At 39.6% G+C, this 27104-nt stretch overlaps 2 protein-coding genes and 1 non-coding gene across 4 annotated transcripts; all 3 read right to left on the bottom strand.

The window, feature by feature from the left end:
* Positions 1 to 1869: 1869 nt before the first annotated feature.
* LOC122981507 (nuclear factor 7, brain-like) lies at positions 1870 to 8618 on the bottom strand. 2 transcript variants are annotated; one of them, XM_044350253.1, is made up of 2 exons: positions 8571 to 8618; positions 1870 to 3952 (listed from the first exon to the last, which is right to left on the bottom strand). In XM_044350253.1, exon 2 carries the CDS (start codon positions 3933 to 3935, stop codon positions 2541 to 2543), a length of 1395 nt encoding a protein of 464 aa, XP_044206188.1. In that variant the 5' UTR covers positions 3936 to 3952; positions 8571 to 8618; the 3' UTR covers positions 1870 to 2540. The 2 variants fall into 2 exon arrangements, with proteins under 2 accessions (XP_044206188.1, XP_044206187.1); XM_044350252.1 differs by lacking the exon at positions 8571 to 8618 and adding an exon at positions 4062 to 4414.
* LOC122981508 (nuclear factor 7, ovary-like) lies at positions 5391 to 8626 on the bottom strand. Its single transcript, XM_044350254.1, has 2 exons — positions 8571 to 8626; positions 5391 to 7587 (listed from the first exon to the last, which is right to left on the bottom strand). Exon 2 carries the CDS (start codon positions 7568 to 7570, stop codon positions 6176 to 6178), a length of 1395 nt encoding a protein of 464 aa, XP_044206189.1. The 5' UTR covers positions 7571 to 7587; positions 8571 to 8626; the 3' UTR covers positions 5391 to 6175.
* Positions 8627 to 23314: 14688 nt separating this feature from the next.
* On the bottom strand, positions 23315 to 23386 carry trnae-uuc. Its single transcript has one exon. It is a non-coding gene; the product is annotated as a tRNA-Glu (tRNA).
* Positions 23387 to 27104: the final 3718 nt, after the last annotated feature.

Here is a 27104-nt window from a genome sequence, read left to right as displayed (position 1 = left end):
CTTCTTGACCAGGTAATCATCTCATCTGTTGTGGGGCTCTGAGTCTCTGCACAGAGGACTCTGAGTGAGACAGAAAGTAAAGAGAGAGAGAGAGTTATAACATCCAAAAAAACCCCCCACAGATTCTAGTTGGCATTTTGTGTTCATACAGCTGATTTTTCCAACAATATCTACAGTATATTGTGTGCAAAAGAAAACACATTTTCTGCTCAAAACTAGTCTGCTTTGAGTTCAGAGGTCAGTCAAATCTATTCTTCTTTTGTGGCAGTAAAAACTAGGGGTGTGCCCGAATACAAATATATTATTCGTCAAAGCACAAATATTTGTTTCATACTAATATTTCAGCAATTATTTGTTTTCAGGAAGAAAAATACCAGCGTGCAGGTCGGTTACATCACTATCTCAGTGTCTCTCCTCTGCTCCGCTGTGACGTCTATCAGCAGGTCTCAGTGAGGGGAGTCACATCCACCTGCTACATGACGCACATTTCCTAATTTGGACATCAGTCCCAGAGTTGGGAGTGTTCCCCAGAGATAAAGCTGAACTACTGACACACGCTTCATGAACACTTATTGTAACACTTTAATTTTCTAAAATTAAAGGCGTAATAAAAACAAAAACAGGATTTTTAAGCCTCTTTACACTTTTATTCGAATACAAATACAAATAATTTTGCTGCCTCAACAAATACAGATACAAATACAAACAGCAGGGCTACAACTATTTACTGGTCCCTCCTGTGCAGAATTATGAAGGAATATTTAGGCTTCGTTCCAGACGATTCACTACTCATGAGAAAGTGTGATAGAACAAGGAGAGAAACAGGTGCTGAATGATTAAAACTCTCAAAATGAATATTAGTAAATGATCAGAAATATGTAACGTTACTGGTACTTGGCTATTGTTTGTAATATTCTGACTAAATTAATGTAAAATATTTTGTGACAGCCTCTTACCTCTTCCTCCTCTATATGTTGACGTATACAGTAAAGCTCTGCTGATGTTGCAGATATTCATACGTGTTGATTTGTTTGCGTTTTGCTGCGCGGAGCGATTCGAGTTCAGAATTCTGTATTTTCATCTCGGAAATTTCCGAGAAATTACACCTTAATGAAGTGTGATTATATATATATATATATATATATATATATATACACGCTCTGCAAGCTTTTCTGGGTGATAACACAAATGTAAATTAAATGCATTTAAAGACCCTGAAAACCAATTTTATTAATCAGCGTCTTGCTATGAAAAATGGAATCCTACATAAAAACATAATTTCCTGCTGAACATTAAAACTTTTATGGTCATTTGATGAGAGATTTATATGTATTTGTGTTTTACTACTTTTCTCACATTAGAATCTAAACATGATGTTGTGAGGCCACTATCAACCAACCAGTCCTGAAGAGGGTTCAACTCTAATATTTCATCTAATATTTAATGTTATAGAGAAAAACATAAACCTGTAAACCAGTTTAAAGCAAGTTTCTAAACAAACTAACGTGACAAAACTCTTCATGATGAAGGAACTTGTCACCCAGAGCAGCAGTGAGACTCACTGATGTGTTTTTAATCAGATATATCAGCTTTGATACACACATAAGACTTGTTAGTGGATCAGTTCATTGTTGGTTTGGATCCATGAACACTTATTGTAACACTTTAATTTTCTAAAAGTAAAAGTGTAATAAAAACAAAAACAGGATTTTTAAGCCTCTTTCCACTTTTATTCAAATACAAATACAAATACAAATACAAATACAAATACTGGGATCTCTGCACATCCCTCGTGTCACAGATTAGCATGAAAAAAACGAAGTACATTAAATTGATGAAGGAGATCTCATCCTGAGGAGGACAGCAGGAGCCCGTCCTCCTCTGTCCCCCACTGCCCCCATTTGTAAACGTTTTGTAAATGAAAATAAGCCTCAGGAAAGAGATGTTATGCTGCTGCTCACTAACTTTGTCTCTGCTTTCTTTGTCTTTGGTGCTCTGCTGGACGTAAACACATCGTGAGTCAGTCTGATTGGACGTCATGTCTGCAATGCATTCTGGTTGTTGTAGGATTCCCCCCTAAGAACAGTATAAATAATCTACACATTTGCTCTTAGTTTTCTATAGTCAAAGGGCACCTAATTCAAAAATAATTGCACATTTCTACTACACAGGTGATCTAGTTTAAAGAAATCCTCATATTGACAGCGGTGAGTTTTTCCTTTAATGTTTGAAAACTATAATTTCAACATACAGTCATTGATTCTTGGCTGCTGGTCTTCATGGATCCACATCGACATCAGAAAACATTAACAACTATTGAAAATGATACAGTATCAATAAAAAACTAAAAATAAGGCTGAAGACACAAACTATAAAGATCAGAAAATAAAACAACTAAAACAACATGAACATATTTTGGAATAATGAGACAGCAGCAGGACAGAAGCTTCAGAGGTTAAATTCAGCCACTTTTCCCTTTAAGAAATAAATGACAGTAATTATAAGAACCATCATCATCATCATCATCATCATCATCGTCTCTAACTGCTCTGTTCCACTGTCACAGAGACCTTCAGTGGGGAAATCTTCAGTGGGAGTTTATCCCAAGTGCAAATGTATGGAAACAGTGTGTCAGTGAAAGTGTGTGTGAAGGTGTGTATGTGTGTGTTAGTATCAGGATCAGAGAACGACAGATTTCCTCTGTTCCAGTCCAGATTCACTCTGATCCTCTGGAGCTTCTTCTTCACTTGGAGAACAGTGGGGGGAGCTGATGGTGAACATGCTGAGTATTTACCTCCATAGAACCCTATTTCCCATAATCCAGACTGTATGCGTCCCTTCCTCTGGACAGATTCTGATAACACACCCAGTGACCAGCCTCTATTGTCTCCAACCTCGACATCCCAGCTGTGAGTCCCTGAGTTAAAGCCCTCAGAGCCCAGGACAGAGCAGAAGTCATCAAACCTCTCTGGATTATCAGGAAGTTGCTGTTTCTCTCCATATCTCACACTGGTCAGATCTTCAGACAGGATGAATCTTGGACCAGCAGTCTTTGGATCCAGAATGACAGGAGTGTAGGAGACCATCTCCTTCATGTTGTTCCAGATGTTGAAGGTCAGGTTGCCCAGGTGTTTGGCCTGGTCTATCAGAGCTCCTGAGAGCAGCTGTGGATCATCCAGCAGGGGGCAGCGCTGGACTCTTTCCACTGCAGCCTTGTAGTTGTGCAGGAATGAGACGTCTTCAGCTCTCAGCTCCTCCTCTGTGGCTCTGACTGTGTGTGAAAGAGCTGCTATCTCTCTGCTCAGAGCCTCCATCTTCTCCTTCATCATCTGACTCTTCTGCTCCTCTTCCTCCCTCAGAGCAGCCATTCTGGCCTCCTCTTCCTCTTCTAGAAACTGGTGAAGCTTCTTAAACTGCTCCTTAATCTGCCTCTCTGTGTGTCCGGCCTGGACCTTAATGTGTTCTGCTGTTTGATCAAACTTCACTTTAACTTCTTCACAAACCTTTAACTTCTTCTTTAAAGGCTCCAGAGTTTCCTCAAGTTTCTTCTTGTGTTGTTGTGCAGCTTCATCGACGGGTCTGAATCTGTGGTTGGTGTGTTTTTCTGAATCTCTGCAGACGACACACACTGGCTGCTGATGGTCCAGACAGAAGAGTTTGAGTTTCTCAGAGTGCAGACTGCAGAGAGCCTCTGAAGCTCTCTGATCTCTGTCCTGTAAGAAGGACTCACACAGGTTCTTTAACGCCAGACTAACAGGTGGTTCTCCCTTTGAAGATCTTCTCTTACAAACTGGACACTCACGTGTTTGTTTCTGTCTCCACCAGCTCTTCAGACAGTCTTTACAGAAGCTGTGGCTACATGACAGAACAACAGGATCTCTAAAGACGTCCTGACAGACCGGACAGCAGAAATCCTCCTCTGATCTGGAAGACATTTTGTCTCCGAGTGAAGCTGAAAACACAGCAGACAGTTAGTACAGTCAGTCATGGCTCCCCTCCCTCCTCTACTAACTTCACTGACATTTACTTTTACTTTGACTCCAGTTTTTAGTCAAACTCACATTCAGTGTGTGGAGAGTCAGCAGGTTGAAGCAGCAGAGTTCTAGTTTTCACTTTTCTCTCCTGTAGCTGTTCTCACTCAGAGGAAGCTGTTAGTTTGGTCTGAAGGTGAATCTGATCGTCTGTTTTTCAGTCTGTGTGTCTCTTTAGAGACGAAGAATAAACTGTTTCCTGCTTTGTCTCAGATGAGTCAGCTGAGGGGCGGAGCTTTGTCAGACCTCTTCTGATAAATGCTGTTGCTTCACATGTAAAACAGAGTGAGTTTCATTTAAAAGTTCAAAGATACACCTACCAACTCCTCTAAAGATTAATGACTAACAGGTTTTATCTGATTCTATCTGTACAGTACAGAACAAGCTTTTATTGTGCAGGAACGTAAGGTTCACATAGCAGTGATGTAGGCAGAAACTGTATTTTGGGTGGGCCATCTTTTCCCAGAAAAACTGACTTATGAAAAGTTAGAAGAAGAAAAAAAGAACAAACAGACAAACTGAAAAACGAGCGACGACTTCGCAACGTTCTGCATCACAAAGTCAATAACAGTAAAACACTGTCTATCAAACATGTTCAACCAACAGAGCATCAGATTATAAAGGCTGTACCCAACAGTACACACAAAAAGCCTCTTTTACAGCCTGTACAGACTAAAACAGAGTGTGTTTCATTTAAAAGTAAAACACAGCGGACGAGACGTTCAAACAGGAAGTCAGTTGTGTTTCCTGCTATTGAAAGTTTCTCAGTCACTTTGACTCGTGTTTTTTCAGTCAGCAGCAGGTTGAAGTTGCTATGAAAAATGGAGTCCTACATAAAAACATAATTTCCTGCTGAACATTAAAACTTTTATGGTCATTTGATGAGAGATTTATATGTATTTGTGTTTTACTACTTTTCTCACATTTGAATCTAAACATGATGTTGTGAGGCCACTATCAACCAAATCTGATCAAACCAGACCCACAGAGTCCTGATGAGGGTTCAACTCTAATATTTCATCTAATATTTAATATTATAGAGAAATACATAAACCTGTAAACCAACTTAAACCAAGTTTCTAAACAAACTAACGTGACAAAACTCTTCATGATGAAGGAACGTGTCACCCAGTGCAGCGGTGAGACTCACTGATGTGTTTTTAATCAGATATATCAGCTTTGATACACACACAATACTGGTTAGTGGATCAGTTCATTGTTGGTTTGGATCCATGAACACTTATTGTAACACTTTAATTTTCTAAAAGTAAAAGTGTAATAAAAATCAAAAACAGGATTTTTAAGCCTCTTTCCACTTTTATTCGAATACAAATACAAATACAAATACAAATACTGGGATCTCTGCACATCCCTCATGTCACAGATTAGCATGAAAAAAACAAAGTACATTAAATTGATGAAGGAGATCTCATCCATAACGTAGGTGACTCCAGCGTGCTGTTTGTTTTATGATCCTTTGAAAACAGACTCGACAGAGAAAAACGTTTTGTAAATGAAAATAAGCCTCAGGAAAGAGATGTTATGCTGCTGCTCACTAACTTTGTCTCTGCTTTCTTTGTCTTTGGTGCTCTGCTGGACGTAAACACATCGTGAGTCAGTCTGATTGGACGTCATGTCTGCAATGCATTCTGGTTGTTGTAGGATTCTCCCCTAAGAACAGTATAAATAATCTACACATTTGTTCTTAGTTTTCTATAGTCAAAGGGCACCTAATTCAAAAATAATTGCACATTTCTACTACACAGGTGATCTAGTTTAAAGAAATCCTCATATTGACAGCGGTGAGTTTTTCCTTTAATGTTTGAAAACTATAATTTCAACATACAGTCATTGATTCTTGGCTGCTGGTCTTCATGGATCCACATCGACATCAGAAAACATTAACAACTATTGAAAATGATACAGTATCAATAAAAAACTAAAAATAAGGCTGAAGACACAAACTATAAAGATCAGAAAATAAAACAACTAAAACAACATGAACATATTTTGGAATAATGAGACAGCAGCAGGACAGAAGCTTCAGAGGTTAAATTCAGCCACTTTTCCCTTTAAGAAATAAATGACAGTAATTATAAGAACCATCATCATCATCATCATCATCATCATCATCATCATCGTCTCTAACTGCTCTGTTTCCCTGTCACAGAGACCTTCAGTGGGGAAATCTTCAGTGGGAGTTTATCGGCAGTGTAAATGTATGGAAACAGTGTGTCAGTGAAAGTGTGTGTGAAGGTGTGTATGTGTGTGTTAGTATCAGGATCAGAGAACGACAGATTTCCTCTGTTCCAGTCCAGATTCACTCTGATCCTCTGGAGCTTCTTCTTCACTTGGAGAACAGTGAAGGGAGCTGATGGTGACCATACTGAGTATTCACCTTTATAGAACCATATTCCCCATAATCCAGACTGTATGTCTCTCTTCCTCTGGACAGACTCTGAGAACACACCCAGTGTCCAGTCTGTATTGTCTCCAACCTCGACATCCCAGCTGTGAGTCCCTGAGTTAAAGCCCTCAGAGCCCAGAACAGAGCAGAAGAGATCAAACCTCTCTGGATTATCAGGAAGCTGCTGTTCCTCTCCTCTTCTCACACTGGTCAGATCTTCAGACAGGATGAGTCTTGGATTAGCAGTGTTTGGATCCAGAATGACAGGAGTGTAGGAGAGCATCTCCTTCATGTTGTTCCAGATGTTGAAGGTCAGGTTGCCCAGGTGTTTGGCCTGGTCTATCAGAGCTCCTGAGGGCAGCTGTGGATCATCCAGCAGGGGGCAGCGCTGGACTCTTTCCACTGCAGCCTTGTAGTTGTGCAGGAATGAGACGTCTTCAGCTCTCAGCTCCTCCTCTGTGGCTCTGACTGTGTCTGAAAGAGCTGCTATCTCTCTGCTCAGAGCCTCCATCTTCTCCTTCATCATCTGACTCTTCTGATCCTCTTCCTCCCTCAGAGCAGCCATCCTGGCCTCCTCTTCCTCTTCTAGAAACTGGTGAAGCTTCTTAAACTGCTCCTTAATCTGCCTCTCTGTGTGTCGGGCCTGGACCTTAATGTGTTCTGCTGTTTGAACAAACTTCACTTTAACTTCTTCACAAACCTCTAACTTCTCCTTTAAAGGCTCCAGAGTTTCCTCAAGTTCCTTCTTGTGTTGTTGTGCAGCTTCATCGATGGGTCTGAATCTGTGGTTGGTGTGTTTTTCTGAATCTCTGCAGATGTGACACACTGGCTGCTGATGGTCCAGACAGAAGAGTTTGAGTTTCTCAGAGTGCAGACTGCAGAGAGCCTCTGAAGCTCTCTGATCTCTGTCCTGTAAGAAGGACTCACACAGGTTCTTTAACACCAGACTAACAGGTGGTTCATCCCTTGAAGATCTTCTCTTACAAACTGGACACTCACGTGTTTGTTTCTGTCTCCACCAGCTCTTCAGACAGTCTTTACAGAAGCTGTGGCTACATGACAGAACAACAGGATCTCTAAAGACGTCATGACAGACCGGACAGCGGAGATCCTCCTCTGATCTGGAAGCCATTTTGTCTCCGAGTGAAGCTGAAAACACAGCAGACAGAAAGTACAGTGAGTCATGGCTCCCCTCCCTCCTCTACTAACCTCACTGACATTTACTTTCACTTTGACTCCAGTTTTTAGTCAAACTCACATTCAGTGTGTGGAGAGTCAGCAGGTTGAAGCAGCAGAGTTCTAGTTTTCACTTTTCTCTCCCGTAGCTGTTCTCACTCAGAGGAAGCTGTTAGTTTGGTCTGAAGGTGAATCTGATCGTCTGTTTTTCAGTCTGTGTGTCTCTTTAGAGACGAAGAATAAACGGTTTCCTGCTTTGTCTCAGATGAGTCAGCTGAGGGGCGGAGCTTTGTCAGACCTCTTCTGATAAATGCTGTTGCTTCACATGTAAAACAGAGTGTGTTTCATTTAAAAGTTCAAAGATACACCTACCAACACCTCTAAAGATTAATGACTAACAGGTTTTATCTGATTCTATCTGTACAGTACAGAACAAGCTTTTATTGTGCAGGAACTTAAGGTTCACATAGCAGTGATGTAGGCAGAAACTGTATTTTGGGTGGGCCATCTTTTCCCAGAAAAACTGACTTATGAAAAGTTAGAAGAAGAAAAAAAGAACAAACAGACAAACTGAAAAACGAGCGACGACTTTGCAACGTTCTGCATCACAAAGTCAATAACAGTAAAACACTGTCTATCAAACATGCTCAACCAACAGAGCATCAGATTATAAAGGCTGTACCCAACAGTACACACAAAAAGCCTCTTTTACAGCCTGTACAGACTAAAACAGAGTGTGTTTCATTTAAAAGTAAAACACAGCGGACGAGACGTTCAAACAGGAAGTCAGTTGTGTTTCCTGCTGTTGAAAGTTTCTCAGTCACTTTGACTCGTGTTTTTTCAGTCAGCAGCAGGTTGAAGTTGAACTATTTCACTACTTCAGGTCTTCAGTGCTTCCTGCTGTAACTGTCCTCTCTCAGTTTAAATCACAGTTTTGTAATGAAGGTAAATCTTACCGTCTGTCTGCCTCCTTCCAGTGAAGCTGAACAGTAAGAACCTGTTTCCTGCTTTGTGTCACATGATATCCTGTAAGAGGTGGAGCTTATTAAAGGAACAGATGATAAATATGATGAATACGATCCGTCGCGCTGCTTTGAGATCACATCATCATGTCAACATAACTTTCATGGGAAGAGCACAAAGAGAAGATGATGATGATGTGATGAAGCTCTGTCAGCTGTCTGCATCTCAAATGGAAAAAATACACAAGAAACCAAACTCATCTCCACTGTTATTCTACTGGTTTCTAAAGAGACATGAAAAACATGACAACACTGGTACCAACACAACTGTAGCACCACTAATAAAACCTCACAGTAACATGACATCAGCTATATATTAAACAAAAGCTGCTCAAAGATAAAAACAGTGAATCAAAGTGAAATACAAATAAACAAGAGAACCAACAACAATAAATAAGATCAATAAAAAGCACTGATATGTTTTGGATATTTAAATTAAATGACTCTGAAAATGATCTAATGGGTTTCAGATCATTTCAAAAAGTAAACTGAGAAAAAACTTTGCAGCTGATTTTCTCAAACTTAACATTGTTATGGTTTTATATTCTTATTCAGTCCATCACGAGTCTGTCAAAAGTCTGATGATATCTGTCGATATTAATAACAACAAATTCTGCCTCATGTAAGTGTTTTATTTCTCATGCAATGATTTTTAGGGCCCGAGCATGAAACTACTCTCCTGAGACTGAAAACATGATGCTGTTATTAGTCTTTGGAGCCGTTTCTAAACAAACTAACGTGACCAAACTCTTCATGATGAAGGAACATTTGACCCAGTGCAGCGATGTGACTCACTGATGTGTTTTTAATATCAGGCTTTGATACACACACAAGACTTGTTAGTAGATCAGTTCATTGTTGGTTTGGATCCAAACATGAAGAAAAATATAGAAAATCACCAGAATGATCCTTTTAAAGTGGGAGGAATGAATCATTTGGTTATTGTGTTGCTGCTGGTTGATCAGTATCCGCTGTTGAAAACGGTTTAACCAAACTTGTGGAAATAAAAAACAAAGTTAGAGCCGTTAACCAGCCGGTGTAGTCAAATGAAAATAAAATCTCTTTATAACCTACCCTGATAAACAGTAAAGCAGGTAACTCGAGCTGAAATGCTGCTGGCTCATTAATGACTCCCTACCGTTCCTCTCCTCCCACTTAGACACAGTCAAGTTCACCCAAATACCAAACGGGCGAGAAAATCCTGTGTGCTCATCAAAGACGCCTCTCTGCCTCTCAGCGCAGAGTCACACCATCAGCCGCCGTCGTGAAAATATAAAGCCTGAGGAGGTTGAGAAGAAGCAGAAATAAAAAAAAAAAACAGTTTGTGGAGGTTGAAAAAAAAAAAAATCTAAAAGATGAGACTGCAAAGAGCAAAGAGAGAGGAGGAGGAGGAGGAGGAGGAGGGGTGGAGGTGGGGTAAAGATCCCATTTAGCAGGAGGGGAAAAAGGTCTGACAGAAAACACATCTCGGTCACACTCATTGTGATTACAGCCCGCACACGCGATAAGTACAAGACATCTTGTGTCAGACGAGGGGCAGAGGACTCGCCTCGACAGCCGACGGGGCTCGCACACGACCGCTTGATAGGAACAAATTAGACCTCGGCAGACTTCAAAGGCCGTCTTATTAGCTGCTTAGTGTCGTTTTTGTTATGTCGTGCAACCGCTATATAGAGAGAGAAGAGAGGTCTGCGGGCAAAATCTGCCGCTCACATGGTAATTATTGTGTTAGATAATTGTGCCGTGGAATGACATCAAAGCCAGAAGACCAAAATACACACATGGTGCTGTGACAGAGAGGGTTCACCAGGAAACACACACACACACACACACACACACACACACACTTCTTTTATACTCTAGATTTTATTCAAACTGTACTGTAGCTGTTCAGGTTTTGGAGAAAATGTTTAAGAATTTTAGTTGTAGCAGAAGTTCAGTTGTGACCAAAAGTGTAGCCACATAAATTTACTGCAAGATACAAACACAGTCAAAGCTCAGTAGTCGATAGTTTGGAAACTAAACTTTTGACTGGTACTGTATGACTTGGCAAAACTGTACATAATGGAGAAGGAATAAGGTAATTATTGTATGCAGTTGAAAGTACAGATTAATAATGCTTTAAACAGCAAAAACAAAACACTGTGATTTATTTTTTATTTATGATTAATCTTATACGCTTGATTGTTGAGTCTAGTTATTTGCTTCATAAGTTCAAAAAACATATATACACACACACACATGTATATAAATACACTACTAGTCAAGAGTTTTCATGTAATCTTTTTATTTAACATAATTTAATCTATTGACTCATCTAAGTAGCCGCCGTTTGCAGACATAACAGATGATTTTTTTCAAATAATGTTGAAAGTTTTTTCCAACACTGTTGCAGAAGTTAAGTGTGTTCCCTCCCAGGTTGCTTTGCTTTCACCTTTCTGTCCAGTTCATCCCCAAACCAGCTCGATGACGGTGCTGGTTTCATGATTATGAAGTCTGGAGGTTTGTTGTGGATCATTATCTTGCTGTAGGTTGAACACCTGACCAGCTGGGTGTAGACCAGAGGCTGCTGCGTGGCTCTGCGGGAGGCTGTGCAGGTCACCGACTCTGGATCCAACAAAAGAGCCCCAGAACATCAGGCTTCCTCATCCTGGCTTTTATAAAGACAGAAGGTCTGGAAGTAAGTAATTAAAGATGAGACACCTGCAGGAACTGTTTGCATTTCAAGGCTTCATTCACTTCCATTACTGCAGAGAAGCTGTGAGTTGTTAACTGATTACTTGATCCCTGAAATTTTATAACTCTGACCTAAATGTTTTTTGGTTTTTGTTGTGTTTTTTTTTTTTTACTTCTGGCAGTTTACTGCTCAACTTTGTACCACTGAAGGTTATTCATTGGACTTGATCCGCTTAAATTTCAATAACAACTGGAAAAATGGGAAATTACCAGTAGGTAATACTAGGGGTGTGCCCGAATACAAATACATTATTCGGCAAAGCACAAATAGTGGGTTTTTACGAATATTTGTTTCATACAAATATTTCAAAAATTATTAGTTTTCAGGAAGAAAAATAATCCATGTCAAATACCAGAGTGCAGGTCGGTTACATCGCTATCTCAGTGTCTCTCCTCTGCTCCGCTGTGACGTCTATCAGCAGGTCTCAGTGAGGGGAGTCACATCCACCTGCTACATGACGCACATTTCCTGATTTGGACATCACTCCCAGAGTTGGGAGTGTTCCCCAGAGATAAAACTGAACTACTGACACACACTTCATGAACACTTATTGTAACACTTTAATTTTCTAAAATTATAAGTGTAATAAAAACAAAAACAGGATTTTTAAGCCTCTTTCCACTTTTATTCAAATACAAATAATTTTGCTGCCTCAACAAATACAAATACAAATACTGGCCTCTCTGCACATCCCTACTATATACAGTATATTCAAACCTCCAAGTCTTATATTCCACTGAAAATACTGCCTTAGAGATTCAATTTAGTCAAATGCATGTTCCCACAGCCAGCAGGTGTCTGGTGAAATGCTCAGCCCTCCTGCAGTCACTGATTAAGTGCCTTGCTCAAAGGCTTTCTCACAGGCAACCGTCAGTGATGAGAACATTAATCAAACACTTCGCTCTGTCAGATTTCCCCATGCGGCCCATCAGTTTGAACCAACACTGTGAATCATCACAAACCAGCTTCTTCATGCTGTAAAGTGTTTATAGTATAATGCTTTCAAATTAAATCACCACAGAGAGCAGGTTCTGTGGAGACGCTGGCGTCACTGAACACATTGAGATGCATTTGACACAACCGCTGTCTTTTAAAGCCTGTCTGCTTTTAAAGAGTGAAGGCCACATTCAGGAATTGATTGCATTGTAAACAAGCATTATAAACTTACTTCATGGCAGAAAGCAGCTGATTTGATATAAAGAATGTCACACAAAGAGACTGATGGTTCATATATTCAGTCGGTGAAGTGTCTCTGGCAGCCGCAGGGGTTGGAGGGTTTTGTTCGGGGACCAAAGTGCCAGGAAACAGACACAATGAGGAATGACTTTTAAAACTGTGCCAGTTTTTTTTTTTTCTTTCTTTCTTCTTCTGCAGGACCTCAGGTGTTGTGGGTTGGTTTTCAATGGCTGGTTTTGTGTGAATGAAAGTCTCTAGGAACTTCTCGATAGAGTTTGATAAATGAGACATGTTCTGCAAATATCCAGGTCTGTATTTATATTCTGGGGCTGCTGGAATATATATATATACTAGGGAGCCCAGTATTTGTATTTGTATTTGAAAAGAAGTGGAAAGAGGTTTAAAAATCCTGTTTTTTTTATTATTATGCTTTTAATTTTAGAAAATTAAAGTGTTACAATAAATGTTCATGAAGTGTTCCCTTGGGAGCACATCATGTGTGTCAGTAGTTCAGCTTTATCTCTGGGGAACACTCCCAACTCCGGGAGTGATGTCCAAATTAGGAAATGTGCGTCATGTAGCAGGTGGATGTGACTCCCCTCGTTGAGACCTGCTGATAGACGTCACAGCGGAGCAGAGGAGAGACACTGAGATAGTGATGTAACCGACCTGCACGCTGGTATCTAACTTTTTCTTTTTTTCTTTCTGAAAACAAATAATTTTTGAAATATTTGTATGAAACAAATATTCATTAAAAAAAAAAACCCACTATTTGTGCTTTGCCGAATAACGTATTTGTATTCGGGCACACCCCTAATATTTACATGATTTCCAGTTAAAAACTCCTTATTTATCTTCTACTGGTCCTTTATGCAGCCCCTCAGTTCAGCCTCTGTCTGAAACAGGCCGTTTTAGCTCCTGTCTCTTTAAGGCCCGCCTCCTGATGAGCCCACTCTGTTCTGATTGGTCAGCTTCAGGAAGCTTCCTCCGGCTCCGTAGGCTACATAAACAAACTATAGTAGCAGGATTTCACTTCTTTTTCTCCTTCTTTACTCCAAATGTCAACTTCTCAAATCCATCCGTACATGTTGGAGCTGTATCAGAACAATGTGAACAACACATGGAAACACTTAGCAACCACCATAGCAACGAAGGCTATGGAGCAAACAGCCATTTATGGGCATGCGTGACTTGCAGGCAGCATTTCTACATATGTTCTCACCTCAAGTTTTGGAACTTTGACCATGTTTAACATCCAAACATCAGAACATGATATATAAATAACAGAAAACCACAAAAAGCAGAATATGAACCCTTTACACCCTCCAGAAAGCTCAAATTAGCTTCTGGATCTGATTCAGCTCCAACATGTACGGATGGAATCGAGGAGTTTCCATCCAAGATGTTAGATAACATAGTCAACATTATATATCTTCTGCTGCGATCTAAATTACGTAAATTATGGATCAGACTCTGTTTCAGCAGATACTCAATATTATGGACTCAGATTGGGGTCAGAAAAACTTGATGTGGATATCAGTGAAAATATATATTTGACACAGCTGTAGCTACTAAATTTGGCACATATTATTTTTTAGGAACAACATCATCCAAGTATTGAAAGTCCTGGTTTAAATTAGACGTATTCTGCACATCTCCAGGTCTATATTTATATTCTGGGGCTCTACTGGAATATCTTTGCATGATTTACAGTTAAAAACTCCTTATTTACCTTTTATCCTTCCCTTCCTCTTTACTCCAAAGGTCTCAAATCCATCCGTACATGTTGTAACTGAATCACATCCGGAATATGAGAGTGGACAACGTGAACAACACGTGGAAAAAAACTTAGCGACAAAGATTACAGAATGGATGTCTGTTAACGGACATGTGTGACGTCATCTCGTCAAGAAAACAACCATTACAAATATAGTGTATGAGCAGCTCAAACCTGGGCTTCGACTTACAGGCAGCATTTTTACATACGTTCACCTCAAGTTTTTTGAACTTTGACCATGTTTAACATCATTAATCTTCTTAAATTGAAGATCTGATATGAATGAAAACTGATGTGAGGAGATCTTCTAGAAGGAAGACGTCTCACTCTGTTGGAGTTATTGGAACTACAGAAACAGTCAGTCCACTGTGTTGCTGTTGGGCTGCAACTAACGATTAGTCATTATCGATCCATCTGCTGATTATCTGTGATTCACTCGGTCTGTAAAATGCCAGAAAACAGTGAAAAATGTCTGTCACAGTTACCCAAGGTGATGTCTTCAGATTGCCCGGTTTGTTAGACCAACAGTCCAAAATACAAACATATTCAATTTACAGTCACGTTAGACTAAAATAAAACAACAGAACATCTCTAATAGCTTCAGAAGAAGGTGTTTAATCTGCTTGATTTTTGTGCTCATGCTTATTCATTTACAGATGCATGTATGGTTCATTACAGTATGTTTGATCCCTGTCAGGTCTGTCTGTGAAATATTCATTACTCTTGTGTGTGTGTGTGTTTGGAGTCGGTCCATGTGTTCGTGCTCCTGTGATTGATCCTCAGTTTCAGGGTGAGCAAACAGACAAACGCAAAACAAATGTTTTCTCGCTCCGGGCTCGGGTCGACTCTAATGTACGAGTCCATATTCATACCGACATTAGTTTCATGTCGCCTCATTTGCTTCCCCCACTTTAAACTGACATCAACTGAGAGGAGTTCAGAGAGCTCGACGCATTAAACACAAAGAGGAGGCCGATCCGCGTATTTATTAGGTGTCGTTGATCAGACGGAACACAACAGGCTTCAATGCAAGACAGAGGAGTTGAGCAAAGTGTGATGTGTCAATGCAGTTCTATACTAATGCCAACACACGTACAGGCTGATAGATGAGGAAGCTGGTAAAGAGCGACACATTCACTGTCTGTATACTCAGAACAATGCAGACTAAAGACGGTCAGAGGCAGACGGAGAGCGCATTAAAGGAGAAAAACAAATTATAATCAGACAGAAACAGACAACAGACCATGAGGTGAAGACAATCTGTGAAAAAAAATTTGATGACTATGAAGCAAACACAGACACAGTTGTGATTTTACGATGCAGATCCAAAGGGATGATCGACTTAAAGGATATGTCTGGAGAAACCTCATTCACACAGCCAAACCAACAATGAACTGATCTACTAACAAGTATTGTGTGTGTATCAAAGCTGATATATCTTATTAAAAACATGTCAGTGAGTCACATCGCTGCACTGAGTGACATGTTCCTTCATCATGAAGAGTTTGGTCACATTAGTTTGTTTAGAAACGGCTCCAAAGACTAATAACAGCATCATGTTTTCAGTCTCCAGAGAGTAGTTCTGTGTAAGGCCGACGCCACTGAGCATGTGCAGAAACAAAGTTCTGTTTACAGCTTCGCTAGCTTGTTGTGCTGCATATCACAACCTCTGGACTTTGTACATTATAAATTTCTCAAAGAACTTCAGTCCAAAGTCAAGACGGAACTGTGACCAAAAAAAAATACACGTAATAAAAGATCAATTCATTGTTAGTTTGGCTCAGGACGGGCTCACATTATTTCAAATGTGTCTTAAACCAACAGTCAGGAGCTCAAATGAACATGAAAGCTGTTTTTTTTTGCTGTAATCATTCCTCCTGTTCATACTGACCATTAGAAGATCCCTTCATAATGACCTTACTTACCTCCGTCTGTGCAAAAAATGTATTTAAAAGTTAATCTGAAGCTGATATGAAGCTTCAGCGTCCAAATGAGTCAAATCAAGTAGATATCTTTCAACGTTACAGTCTTTTTAGTGATAAAGTTCCTCTTTTTGTTACTATACTTCCACCTGCAGCTCAACAGGGAAACACTGTCCGAGGAAACACAAAGACTGTAAATGTGTCAGATATCCACTTGATATGACTAACTCAGACTGCTGTGGATTTTGGCCTCCATCACTTCCATTGAAAGCACATTTGAAGGATCTTTTAATATCCAGTATGAACAGGAGGAACGATTAAACCTCTTTCACTGTTACTATGGACACTTGACTGCTGGTTTAAGACAGACTTTAAACTTATTGTGAGAACAAAACTGAAAGATAAGCTCATGTAACAATATTATATATATTATTATTGTCTATTTCTATAAACCACAAAAAATATACAAGACTTTTATCCACTAATGTAGTTTTCATGACTGTAATAATTCAACTGGACCTAATAAATTACTGGAAACACTGGTTTCCAACTGGCGGGAAGAGGAAAAAGACTTACGCTACACAAAATGATGCTTATTTTTTCAGATTTCCCTCTAATCTTTGTGTCTTTTTTTTGTAAATTATTGAATATTTTTACTTCTTTGGGACTAATGATTATTCTAACAAACAAGAGGAAATGATGAATCTTTGGTAAACAGATGCAAACGATGACGAATAGGAACAAGTAGATTGTTTTGCAGCTCCTACAGTCACTGATGAAGTGCCTTGCTCGAAGGCTTTCTCACAGGCAACCTTCACAGATGAGAACATTAATCAAACACTTCTCTCTGTCAGATTTTCCCATGTTGACCATCAGTTTGAACCTGCGGCATGAATCATCACAAACCAGCTTCCTCATGCTGCCGCTGCCTCCAGAGGAAACATCGCCAGAATGTCCACGAAATGTTTAGTTTTCTAACCGATGTTAATAGTTTCCAAACTTTAAAATATTCATATTTAGATGCAGGAACTCTTTCTCAAGAATTCTTAATACGTAACATTGCTGCTTCATCTCTCTGTTAAGGTGCTTGTTGTCATTCAGACAGACTTTTACATTAACGTTCCTCCTCAGGTTCAGTCAGACATGACGGTTTACAGAGAGACACGATGACAGTTAGCAATGTTGTGATCTGGAGGAAGAAGACTTTCTTGTTCTCTCTCAGGCTGCATCACTGACAAACTTATTTTGCTGTTGAAGTCTTGTGCTGTGTCTCAAATCGCATACTTCTGTACTTACACTTAACAGTTTGAGTACATAAGTGCGTTCACACTGAGAAGTATGGAAAAATGCACTGTACACTGTGAGAACCTGGATGATGCACTCAAAACGATCAAAAAGTTGAGTGTGGAACTATGGATATTTCTCGCCCTCAACGGTCGCCATCTTGGCTACGTAGCGGAAGAGGAGGGACCACTTTTCACGTTGTAACTACGGTGAACATCGCTACATTATACAAATGTAAGTTATACATGTGTTTTTTAGCACTAAGCACCACTATACTGTTATCGGATATAAGCCATCAGTATGTATTTTGGGTTAATTTAGCAGTCTGTAATGATTTGATAGCGTGAATGCTAACGCTAAGCTAATGCTAATTTGCAATCGTCATTTCCAGTAAGTGCACAACGGCTGTGTTTGATTTGAGACAACACTACCCTGTCAAAATTTGCGCACTACGCCAGTAATATATAGCGTACACAGTGTACTACATGAACAGAAGTATGTGATTTGAGACACAGCTTCGGTGTTTCCAATAAGCTAGCGTTAGCTTAGGTAGCGGGACGTGTTTCCAGAGTGTGAAAGGCAACACCTGTGCTCCTTATTTTGAAGCTCCTGGTTCCCAATTGATATTTTCTTTTGCTGACCATAAGCTAAAGCCTAAAGCTAACTTCTCATGATGAAGATATGCTATAGTGAATGAATCAGTGCAGCACCATCAAATAAAGAAAGACAAAGAGCATGTGGTCACAGTATCACAGTATTGTGAATTTCCCAAATTCAAGGTACTAATTACCAGACATCCATCCTCTACAGTAAACAAAAGTACAAAAACAGATGTATAATAATTCAGCTGCCACCATATGTTATATAAAATAGCTTCATAACGGGAACACTGAGCACACACACACAATGCTGAGCTGTATTATATATGTGTGATGTATGTCGGTGAAATGACTAAGTCACATGCTGTATCAGTGTGTGTAGCAGCAGGGAGCCGGAGAGGCAGCAGCATAACATCTGTCTCTACTGGCTGCTGATAGATTTTAGCACACAAATAGAAAACCTGGAAGTGTGGACGGCTGCGGGCTCCATCTAGTCAAAAAGTCATTAAAACGGTGTTTGTGGTACGTTGTGGCAGGTTCTTCCTTTGTTTTCCTTTTATTAGTGTAACCCAACTTCTCTCTCAGTCCTTTGGTACTTTCTTTTTTATTTAATTTTTGACTTAATTCCAGTATACATGTACCTTGTTCCTCTGAAACAGCAATAAAGTCTCTTGAATCTTGAAATAAATCTTCAGCTCACCAGGCTACACATGCATCCTTTGTACATAAAAGGGATGTTTCTCCCTTTCGGATGATTTGATACGCAGCTAGATACAAAATCTGATACAGATACATTGGTAATTATATGATACACTGTGATACAAAACTGCAATTACAAACAGATGTTTTTTTTTCTTTTATTGATAACAAGTGTGATGGTAAAATGGTAAATGAGCTGCGTTTATATTGCGCCTCTCTAGTCTTCTGATCACTCAAACACACATTCACACAGTGATGAAACAGCCTTCAGGAGCTCTTCAGTATGTTGCTGAAGGACACTTTAACATGCAGACTGGAGGAGCCGGGAGATCAAACTGCTGATCTTCTGATTAGCGGAGAACCTGTTCTACCTCCTGACTGAAATAAACAATACATCTCTTCATTTCTTAATTTAAATACTAAATCATAAACACTCCATAAAAGTGTGTCTGCTGCTGCCGTACTTCTATATGAAACATGAGCAGTGATACATTGGATATAACTTGTTCCTGTAAATAAAACATCTCGTGGCTTCAGTAACCAGAAGGAGCTCAGGGACAATTAGCATTAGCTGCTAACGCTAGCGTTACTTGTGTCAGCGCACACATCGCCTTTATAAATTAGTAGCAGGATTTGTGGTTCCCTCGACACATTTTATGACACCGCTGCACGTTTTGAAGACGTCATTTCTTTCAGTGTGGGAATGTGGTGTAAAGCAGGTGTGTGATTGTGAAACGTAGCGAGGCAGCAGGAGAGGAAACACAGGCTCAGATCAATTTTTTTGTCCAAATTTTGTGCAAAAATTCATTAGTCAGATCTGCAGTTATGTATCATTGTAGCAGAATGTCTGACTCTTGTATGAATTTTTTGATACACATCTGTTAATCTTTACACCCCTAGTAAATACTCATAGAGAGATTCTGGCTGGAAGTCCTATTAAACAGAGAAAAAAGATGTCCAAACCACCAACACAGAGAACATAATAAGTGTGACTGGCAGTATATAAATGTAATAGTAGCAGACAGAGCTGTGTGTGACAATCCTGCTAACTGGTTTGAAGATAAACTAAAGAGTTCAAAGTGCAGACTCAGTGCTAAACTGAAGATACAGGGCACTAGGATAACATTATTTTTTTTCTGTTACAGCAGAAAAATGACCGTTCAGATTCAGCGCACGGAAATGGAACATAATCGTTTTTCTCTTGTATTACCTCTTCTCTCCGCCTCAGTTAGAAACACAGGTCAGACAGGTAATTATTGCTTTCACAAAATCCTGGTCTTGAGGTTTTCTTGCCGGATGGTTGACAGTAACAAAAGCTCAGGAAGAAAAAAAAAAAAAACATCAGTTGAGCTTTTGTTCCCACCCGATCGTTTGTTCAGTCAACAGCTGATCGAGGGGTCGCCGCTCGCTGCTCTGTGTTTTGGTAAATTGAGATCTGATTGAGAGTACAGTCAGATAAGTCAAACGCTGGTCAGTATTTCCCATCTACACGTTTTTACAGCTGAATTTCCAATACGTCCTTGAATGTTGTTAGTTTCAGTTTCTGTTGCTGTTTAGTAATTTGTCCTTTTTGTGTACCTGCATTTGTTGTGTGTTAAGGTGAAGAAGATGCCAAAAACCAACGAACTTAAAGGTTCAAAATGTTAGCAGTGACCAGCAGTCAGGTGTCTGTAATCGTTCCTCCTGTTCATACTGGATATTAAAAGATCCTTCAAATGTGCTTTCAATGGAAGTGATGGAGGCCAAAATCCACAGTGTGTCCACACAGTCATTTAAAAGTCTCTGTGAAGCTTCTATTCAGCTTCAGCAGTCTGAGTTAGTCATATCTTCCCCCCAAGTTGGAAACCAGTGTTTCCAGTAATTTATTAGGTCCAGTTGAATTATTAAAGTCATGAAAGCTTCATTAGTGGAATAAAAGTCTTGTATATTTTTTGTGGTTTATAGAAATAGACAATAATAATATATATATAATATTGTTACATGAGCTTATCTTTCAGTTTTGTTCTCACAATAAGTTTCAAGTCTGTCTTAAACCAGCAGTCAAGTGTCCATAGTAACAGTGAAAGAGGTTTAATCATTCCTCCTGTTCATACTGGATATTAAAAGATCCTTCAAATGTGCTTTCAATGGAAGTGATGGAGGCCAAAATCCACAGCAGTCTGAGTTAGTCATATCAAGTGGATATCTGACACATTTACAGTCTTTTTAGCATCAAATTCCCTCTTTGTGTTTCCTCGGACAGTGTTTCCCTGTTGAGCTGCAGGTGGAAGTATAGTAACAAAAAGACACTAAAAAGACTGTAACGTTGAAAGATATCTACTTGATTTGACTCATTTGGACGCTGAAGCTTCATATTAGCTTCAGATTAACTTTTAAATACATTTTTTGCACAGAAGGAGGTAAGTAAGGTCATTATGAAGGGATCTTCTAATGGTCAGTATGAACAGGAGGAATGATTACAGCAAGAAAAACAGCTTTAATGTTGTATTTTGGCTCCTGACTGTTGAACCTCTGTGTTTCTGAGGGTGTATTTACCCTCTAACACCCTCTAACATTAATCACTTCAGTCATCTCACTTAGTCATTTATACCACTAACATCCTTACAGTATGACTGAATCATGCTTTTGCGTCAGCATGAAGCATGAAGGTGTTTTTTTTTTTAGATTCCAGCTCATTTCAACCAGAAGCTATGACTCAGAAAATTACAAACAAAAAACACAGTTTCTGCACATAAACTGTGAACTTGTTTAACTCACAGCCTCTCGCTGCCGGTGTCGCGGTCGCAGCTCGGGGCGTTTTCTCCTCCGTCTGACCTCCACAAACAGCCAGTTTGATTAGTCATGCCTGTCTGCTGGAGGCAGACCAACCGGCGATGACTCATTAAGACATAAATAACTTCCCCCCCGCTTCACTTCCTGTGGACTTAAATTTGCGAGCCATCGAGAAAGAAGTCGTATCTCACTCTGAGCTGAAACGGAAATCGAGACGTGTTCGATGAACTAAGTAGGAATTTATGTAAAACAGACATTTTTTTACTCTCGCAAATACTCAGATACACACACACACACACACACACACACACACTTCTACACCATCTGCATCTTTGCTTTTTGAAAATGGCTTATATGATTAATTGATTATCATATTATTTTTCCTTATTGCGATGCAGAGTGCGGTTTCCTGCTGTCATGCTGCTAATTTTCTTTTTAAATTCAGAAAAAAGCCTAATAAAATATTATTTATAGAAAACAACAAATTATTTCTGTTTCTATGACTTTGCATTTATTCTTAGGACATGATTATTACATCGCTGCTTGTTAATTGATCATTACGCTGCTGTTCTTTCTTTCAGACCTCTTTTATTTTGAAAATATATCTAATATGTAGGTTTGGGAAGGTTTTTCTACGAGTCTGTTTGAGATCAGGTCCAACATTTCAGATCCTCGAAGACCTTCGGAGACAGTCGATAGCAGCCCCCCCCCCCCTCCGTCTCTAACTCGCTCATATATTGTTTATCGTGACCTTCCTCAATCCGCTCAGGCATCGCAGCCGAGGGACTTCATCTTCACCCTCCACACTGCTTATCAATAATTGAAACTGTGTCGTTGAATTCTTCAGTTTTCAGATGTTTGCTGTCAGACACTTTTGCAGGAATGTTGGTTGATCCGCACACAATAGACGACCTGACACTTGATTTGAGTTATATTCTATTTAAAAGAAGATGCTGATGCAGACAGAACCGACATTTTACACAAATTATTTATCTTGACTTTACCAAAAATAAGAATATAAAACTATATTTTTTTTAAAAAAAAGAACCTGTCACTGTCTGCAAGGAGGACAGAAGTCTTTAATATACAAGACAACATTGTTCAGGAAATAACAACACTTGTATATTTCGTAACATTTGTAAAAGTGCACATAGAGTCTTTCTCATTCAGTGAAAGGGAAGCAAACTGTTCTCTGCAAAAATGAATATGTCTGTGGTTGTATGTGTATTTATGATCATGTCTGTTTATTATTATAATTATTTTGTTACATTTATGGATGCAGTAGTTAAATGGTATTTAACTACTCTACATGAACCTTAGCGCCGTATTTACTGAGACTACAGACGTAAACGAGCTGCAGTTCATCTGATTTACAGAAAGTGCAGCTACATGAGATCTGATGCTGTTGACATGTTGCTCATATCTGGAAGGAAGCAGAGTACAAACACTTATGGATCTGCAGTCGTTATATGTGAGGAAATATGAGTTAAATACCCTGATGTCATCTCAACAAAAAGATCAGTGATTGATTATGAAAGATTGTCTTGTATTGTATTTATTGGGATCATTTACAGTGTTAAACATAAATGTTTAACATTTGATGTACAGCAGCAGATTCAGCTCAAAGCTCATTTTTCATCTGCAGGTCACAATTACGACATATAACAGCACAATAACAAACAGTACAATTTAAAAGCAAAAAAAAAAAGCAGTTCCCATACCGGGAGTTGAACCCGGGCCGCCTGGGTGAAAACCAGGAATCCTAACCGCTAGACCATATGGGAGACTTCTGGTAGAATTTTCAAACTTTTCACAAGATAGTTTTTATAAACAGATAATATGACAGCTGATAACTATAACTGGCTGCTTCAGTCACATGGCACTGGACTGGTCAGAGGTCAGAGGTCAGAGGTCAGGGTGGATGGTGCAGGACTCTGACAGCAGAGACCCGGGTTCACATCCTGAGTCCTGTGTGTGATCAGGTTTGGTTCAGGTTAGTGAAAGATGCTGGTTTCGCTTAAATGTTCGTAAACATGTTGAGCTTTAAGTCACTGCAGACTTTTCTCTGTATTACATAGAGACCAGGATCTTTCTCAGACCTGAACCAAGAGTCTGAACACAAACCACAAACACTTTCATGCTGCTGCAGTTTCTACCAGCAGAGATTTTACTGCAACATCTGATATCTGTCGTCTCTGAACATTTCACTCTCACGTTCAGTATTAACATTTTTGCAACTTGCGCTGGTGTCAGCAACACGTGCACTGGAACCTGAACATGTGGAGGATCGTTATGTTCAGCGATGAGTCCAGATTCTGCCTACAGTTGTTGCATCGTAGGGTCAAAGTGTGGGGAAGATGCGGAGAACGCTATGCTGACTGCTGCACCGATAGAGTAACGTCTTTTGGTGGAGGCAGTGTGATGGTGTGGGGTGGCAGAGAAGATTTGGCAAATTTTTCATGAGCGCAACCCACATACTCAGATCTAGTGCTCATCCCACAAATGCATGTTCCTTACAAACATGGCACCATTTAAAAGGGAAATGAACAGGCTTTCCAATGGTATTTTAGATTTATTGCCAAGAAGTTTTGTTACTTTTTGTGCTGTTTATTTGCTGTTTTACTTGAGTCGTATATGAAGGTAATTTCGTGGAGACAGAGATGGTTCCTGAGCTTTGCTGAAGTACATTTGTAACCATTAAACTCTTTCTCTCTCTGTGTGATAAAACAGAACTGCAGATTTTAAACCTGCTTTTCTCAGATGTTCTATTTCAGACCCAGTTTCCTGCTACAGTTGTCAAGTTTGTATTGATAAATCAGCTTCAGCAGATATTTGTATAAATTTACATTCCCTCCTCACATATTTTGCGCCTCTAAACAGGGAACACTTTAAAATACATATTGCATGAGCCCAAACATGCAATTTTCAGCTGTGCTTTTCGTTTCTTTTTCTATTTTATCAGTGCAAAACCTCTCTGTGCTCCTTTAGTAAATAAGGAAGTACATAAGTTGGCTGTTCAGCACATAAAAAGGCTGCAAAACCCGAGTGAATATCTTTCCTTGTGCTGATGCTGTTGTGATTATCATTCATTTGACTCCCCTGCTTAAATAAAGCAAAATGTTTTATGATTAGAAGGTGTGTTGTTATCAGAGGACGAGGCTGCTGAGGGTCTCCCGCTCTCCCATTTGTTAATAATTGCAGAGGTCGTCTGTGTTCTTCATCAAGTGAGAATCTGCCATGTCTGTAATTTGTGGAGTAAACACTTGACTGCAAATTACCTTTTAAATTTCACCAACACAGAGGTCATCTGATAATATCCTAACTGTGTTTTTTTCCTCTACTGGTGAAGAATTACTGATGCTGCAAATGAAAATTATTCATAAGCAGCAGTTTGGGTTCAAACTCAGGAGGCTCGTCTCACTTTAGAGGAAACTCAGATCCAACTTTTAGTTGTCAACAGACTCGGTGTAAACTTGTCGGGGCTGCTGGTGCATGTGGTTACACTTCATCCTTTAGATTCTGTCTGAAAATGTTGATGAAACAGATTTTTTTGTTCTGTAACTGTGCTGTAAGAAACAAACATCGTGAGGAAGTTACTAAATAATGTGACCATCATGGCTCTGACATGATGGCAGTGACAACCTGTCAGAGGGATGAAGATGAAATGTGCTTCACACAATCATGTTCCCCAGAGGAGGAAGCCTCATGAGTTTGGCGTTCCTCGAATGGTTACTGCGACTTCTGCAACGTCCCCCCGTTCAAGTCCAGTGATGTTGTTGCATGTCATCTCTCTCCTCTTGTTTCCTGTTGGTGTCATCATAAGTAACTGTCCAATAAAGGTAAAAAGTGCCAAAAAATAACCTAAAAAAATCTTCTCAATGTCAATGTACAAATGTTGTACATTTTTTCCATACTGATCCATACATACAGTTTAATTTGATAAGAGGCCAGATGTTATTAAAAAGGGAAAGAAAAAAACAAAAGTAGTGATCATATCAAGCTAGCAAATAATATTGACATGACGTATTCTTGTGTTAAGAGAACAACTGCAAATGTTTCCATCAGTGCCCAGACATTTATCATAGTTATTGTTTTTACAAATGAAAGCTGTGAGAATAAAAAAGAATAAAAAGTCTGGTTGTCTATGATAAGTATGGGTGTTACTCACATGAACAGTTTTCTAATCCGCCTCTATCAGCAGTAATCAGCAGGACGACATCATCTGTCTGTGCTTTCCAAAACAATAATGATGTTTTATGATGTGACAGCGCTGTGGTTCAGGTCTGGTTAGGTTTAGAGAAACATCATCGTTTAGGTTAAAATGATCACTTGTTAAGGTTTAAGGTTGTGGTGTTAAAGTCTGATGTTGATCCATCCACCTCCACCTCCACCTCCTCCCTACATGGACTCCCTACTCTATAACACTGCAGCCGCTAGATGGCGCTGTCACTGAAACATAAACAGATTGTGTTTTGGGGCATTTTGCATTAACGACTGATCCTATCATCTTTCTTTATAGGACAGTTTCTTCAACACATTTTGCTGTTGCAATATAGCTGTATGTAAATAAATTATATTTGTGGTAAATAAACTTAATTTCTAGGAGACAAAGATGCTGTGAGCGACTGTTTCTACAGAACACTCACTGACGAAGCTGTAAGGAGTAAAGATTACATCAAGTTTACACTTTTTGGGAACCGATAGTTATTCGATCCATCCGAGATGCAGGAGGAGACAATGGATGAATTTTAAAAACTAGATACTGCATAAGCCAAAAAACTTTTCTAGCGTCCTGGTTTGCCTCCGAGTTGTGCAGCCCACTGCACGTGCTCAGTAGTGTTTCTCCCACTCTCGCCTGGTCTGTAGACTTTACATTAGGACGACATCACACACGTTTTCTAGGCTGTATGAACGGTTATTCGTATAAAACCATTGCTGTATCAGCTCTCTTGATACATACACAAGTGTAAATGGGATAATACGTGCACACACTGCACATTTACCCACAAACAAACACAATAACAGTGTCACAACCACACACACACACACACACACACAGAGAGGGAGAGGCCTCTCCTCGCTCAGTTTCTGGAAACTGAACTTGTGTTTTCTGCCAAAGTAAGATTCTGCTGCAGACAAGGACAACAAGTAAACAACTCTAATTCCCTGCAACAGAGGGGGAGAGAGCTGCAAGCTGGCTGGTGAGGCTGGATTCCCAGTGTAAGAGCAAACAGCATAAATACACACAGTAGTGAATTAGCTTGCAGATTAGTCACACTGTTAGCTGTGGATGCTAATGCTGTAGGAAGCCTCCAGTCACTGCAGTATGTGGAAGAGTCATGTTTAAAACAGGCTTCAGACTCCACCGACCCTTTACCGTCAGATTACTTCTAATATGTTTTATTGACATGTTTTACTTCATTATCACACAGTTCACAGACAGACAGCCACATTACTGATTTACAAGGTTAAATCTGCAATTTGCTGCTTACACATAAACAC

Source organism: Thunnus albacares, chromosome 4 (assembly GCF_914725855.1).
Source record: "Thunnus albacares chromosome 4, fThuAlb1.1, whole genome shotgun sequence".
Taxonomy (NCBI): Eukaryota; Metazoa; Chordata; class Actinopteri; order Scombriformes; family Scombridae; genus Thunnus; species Thunnus albacares.
Note: the sequence above shows the minus strand (reverse complement) of the source record. Positions and strands in the feature narration are given on the sequence as shown.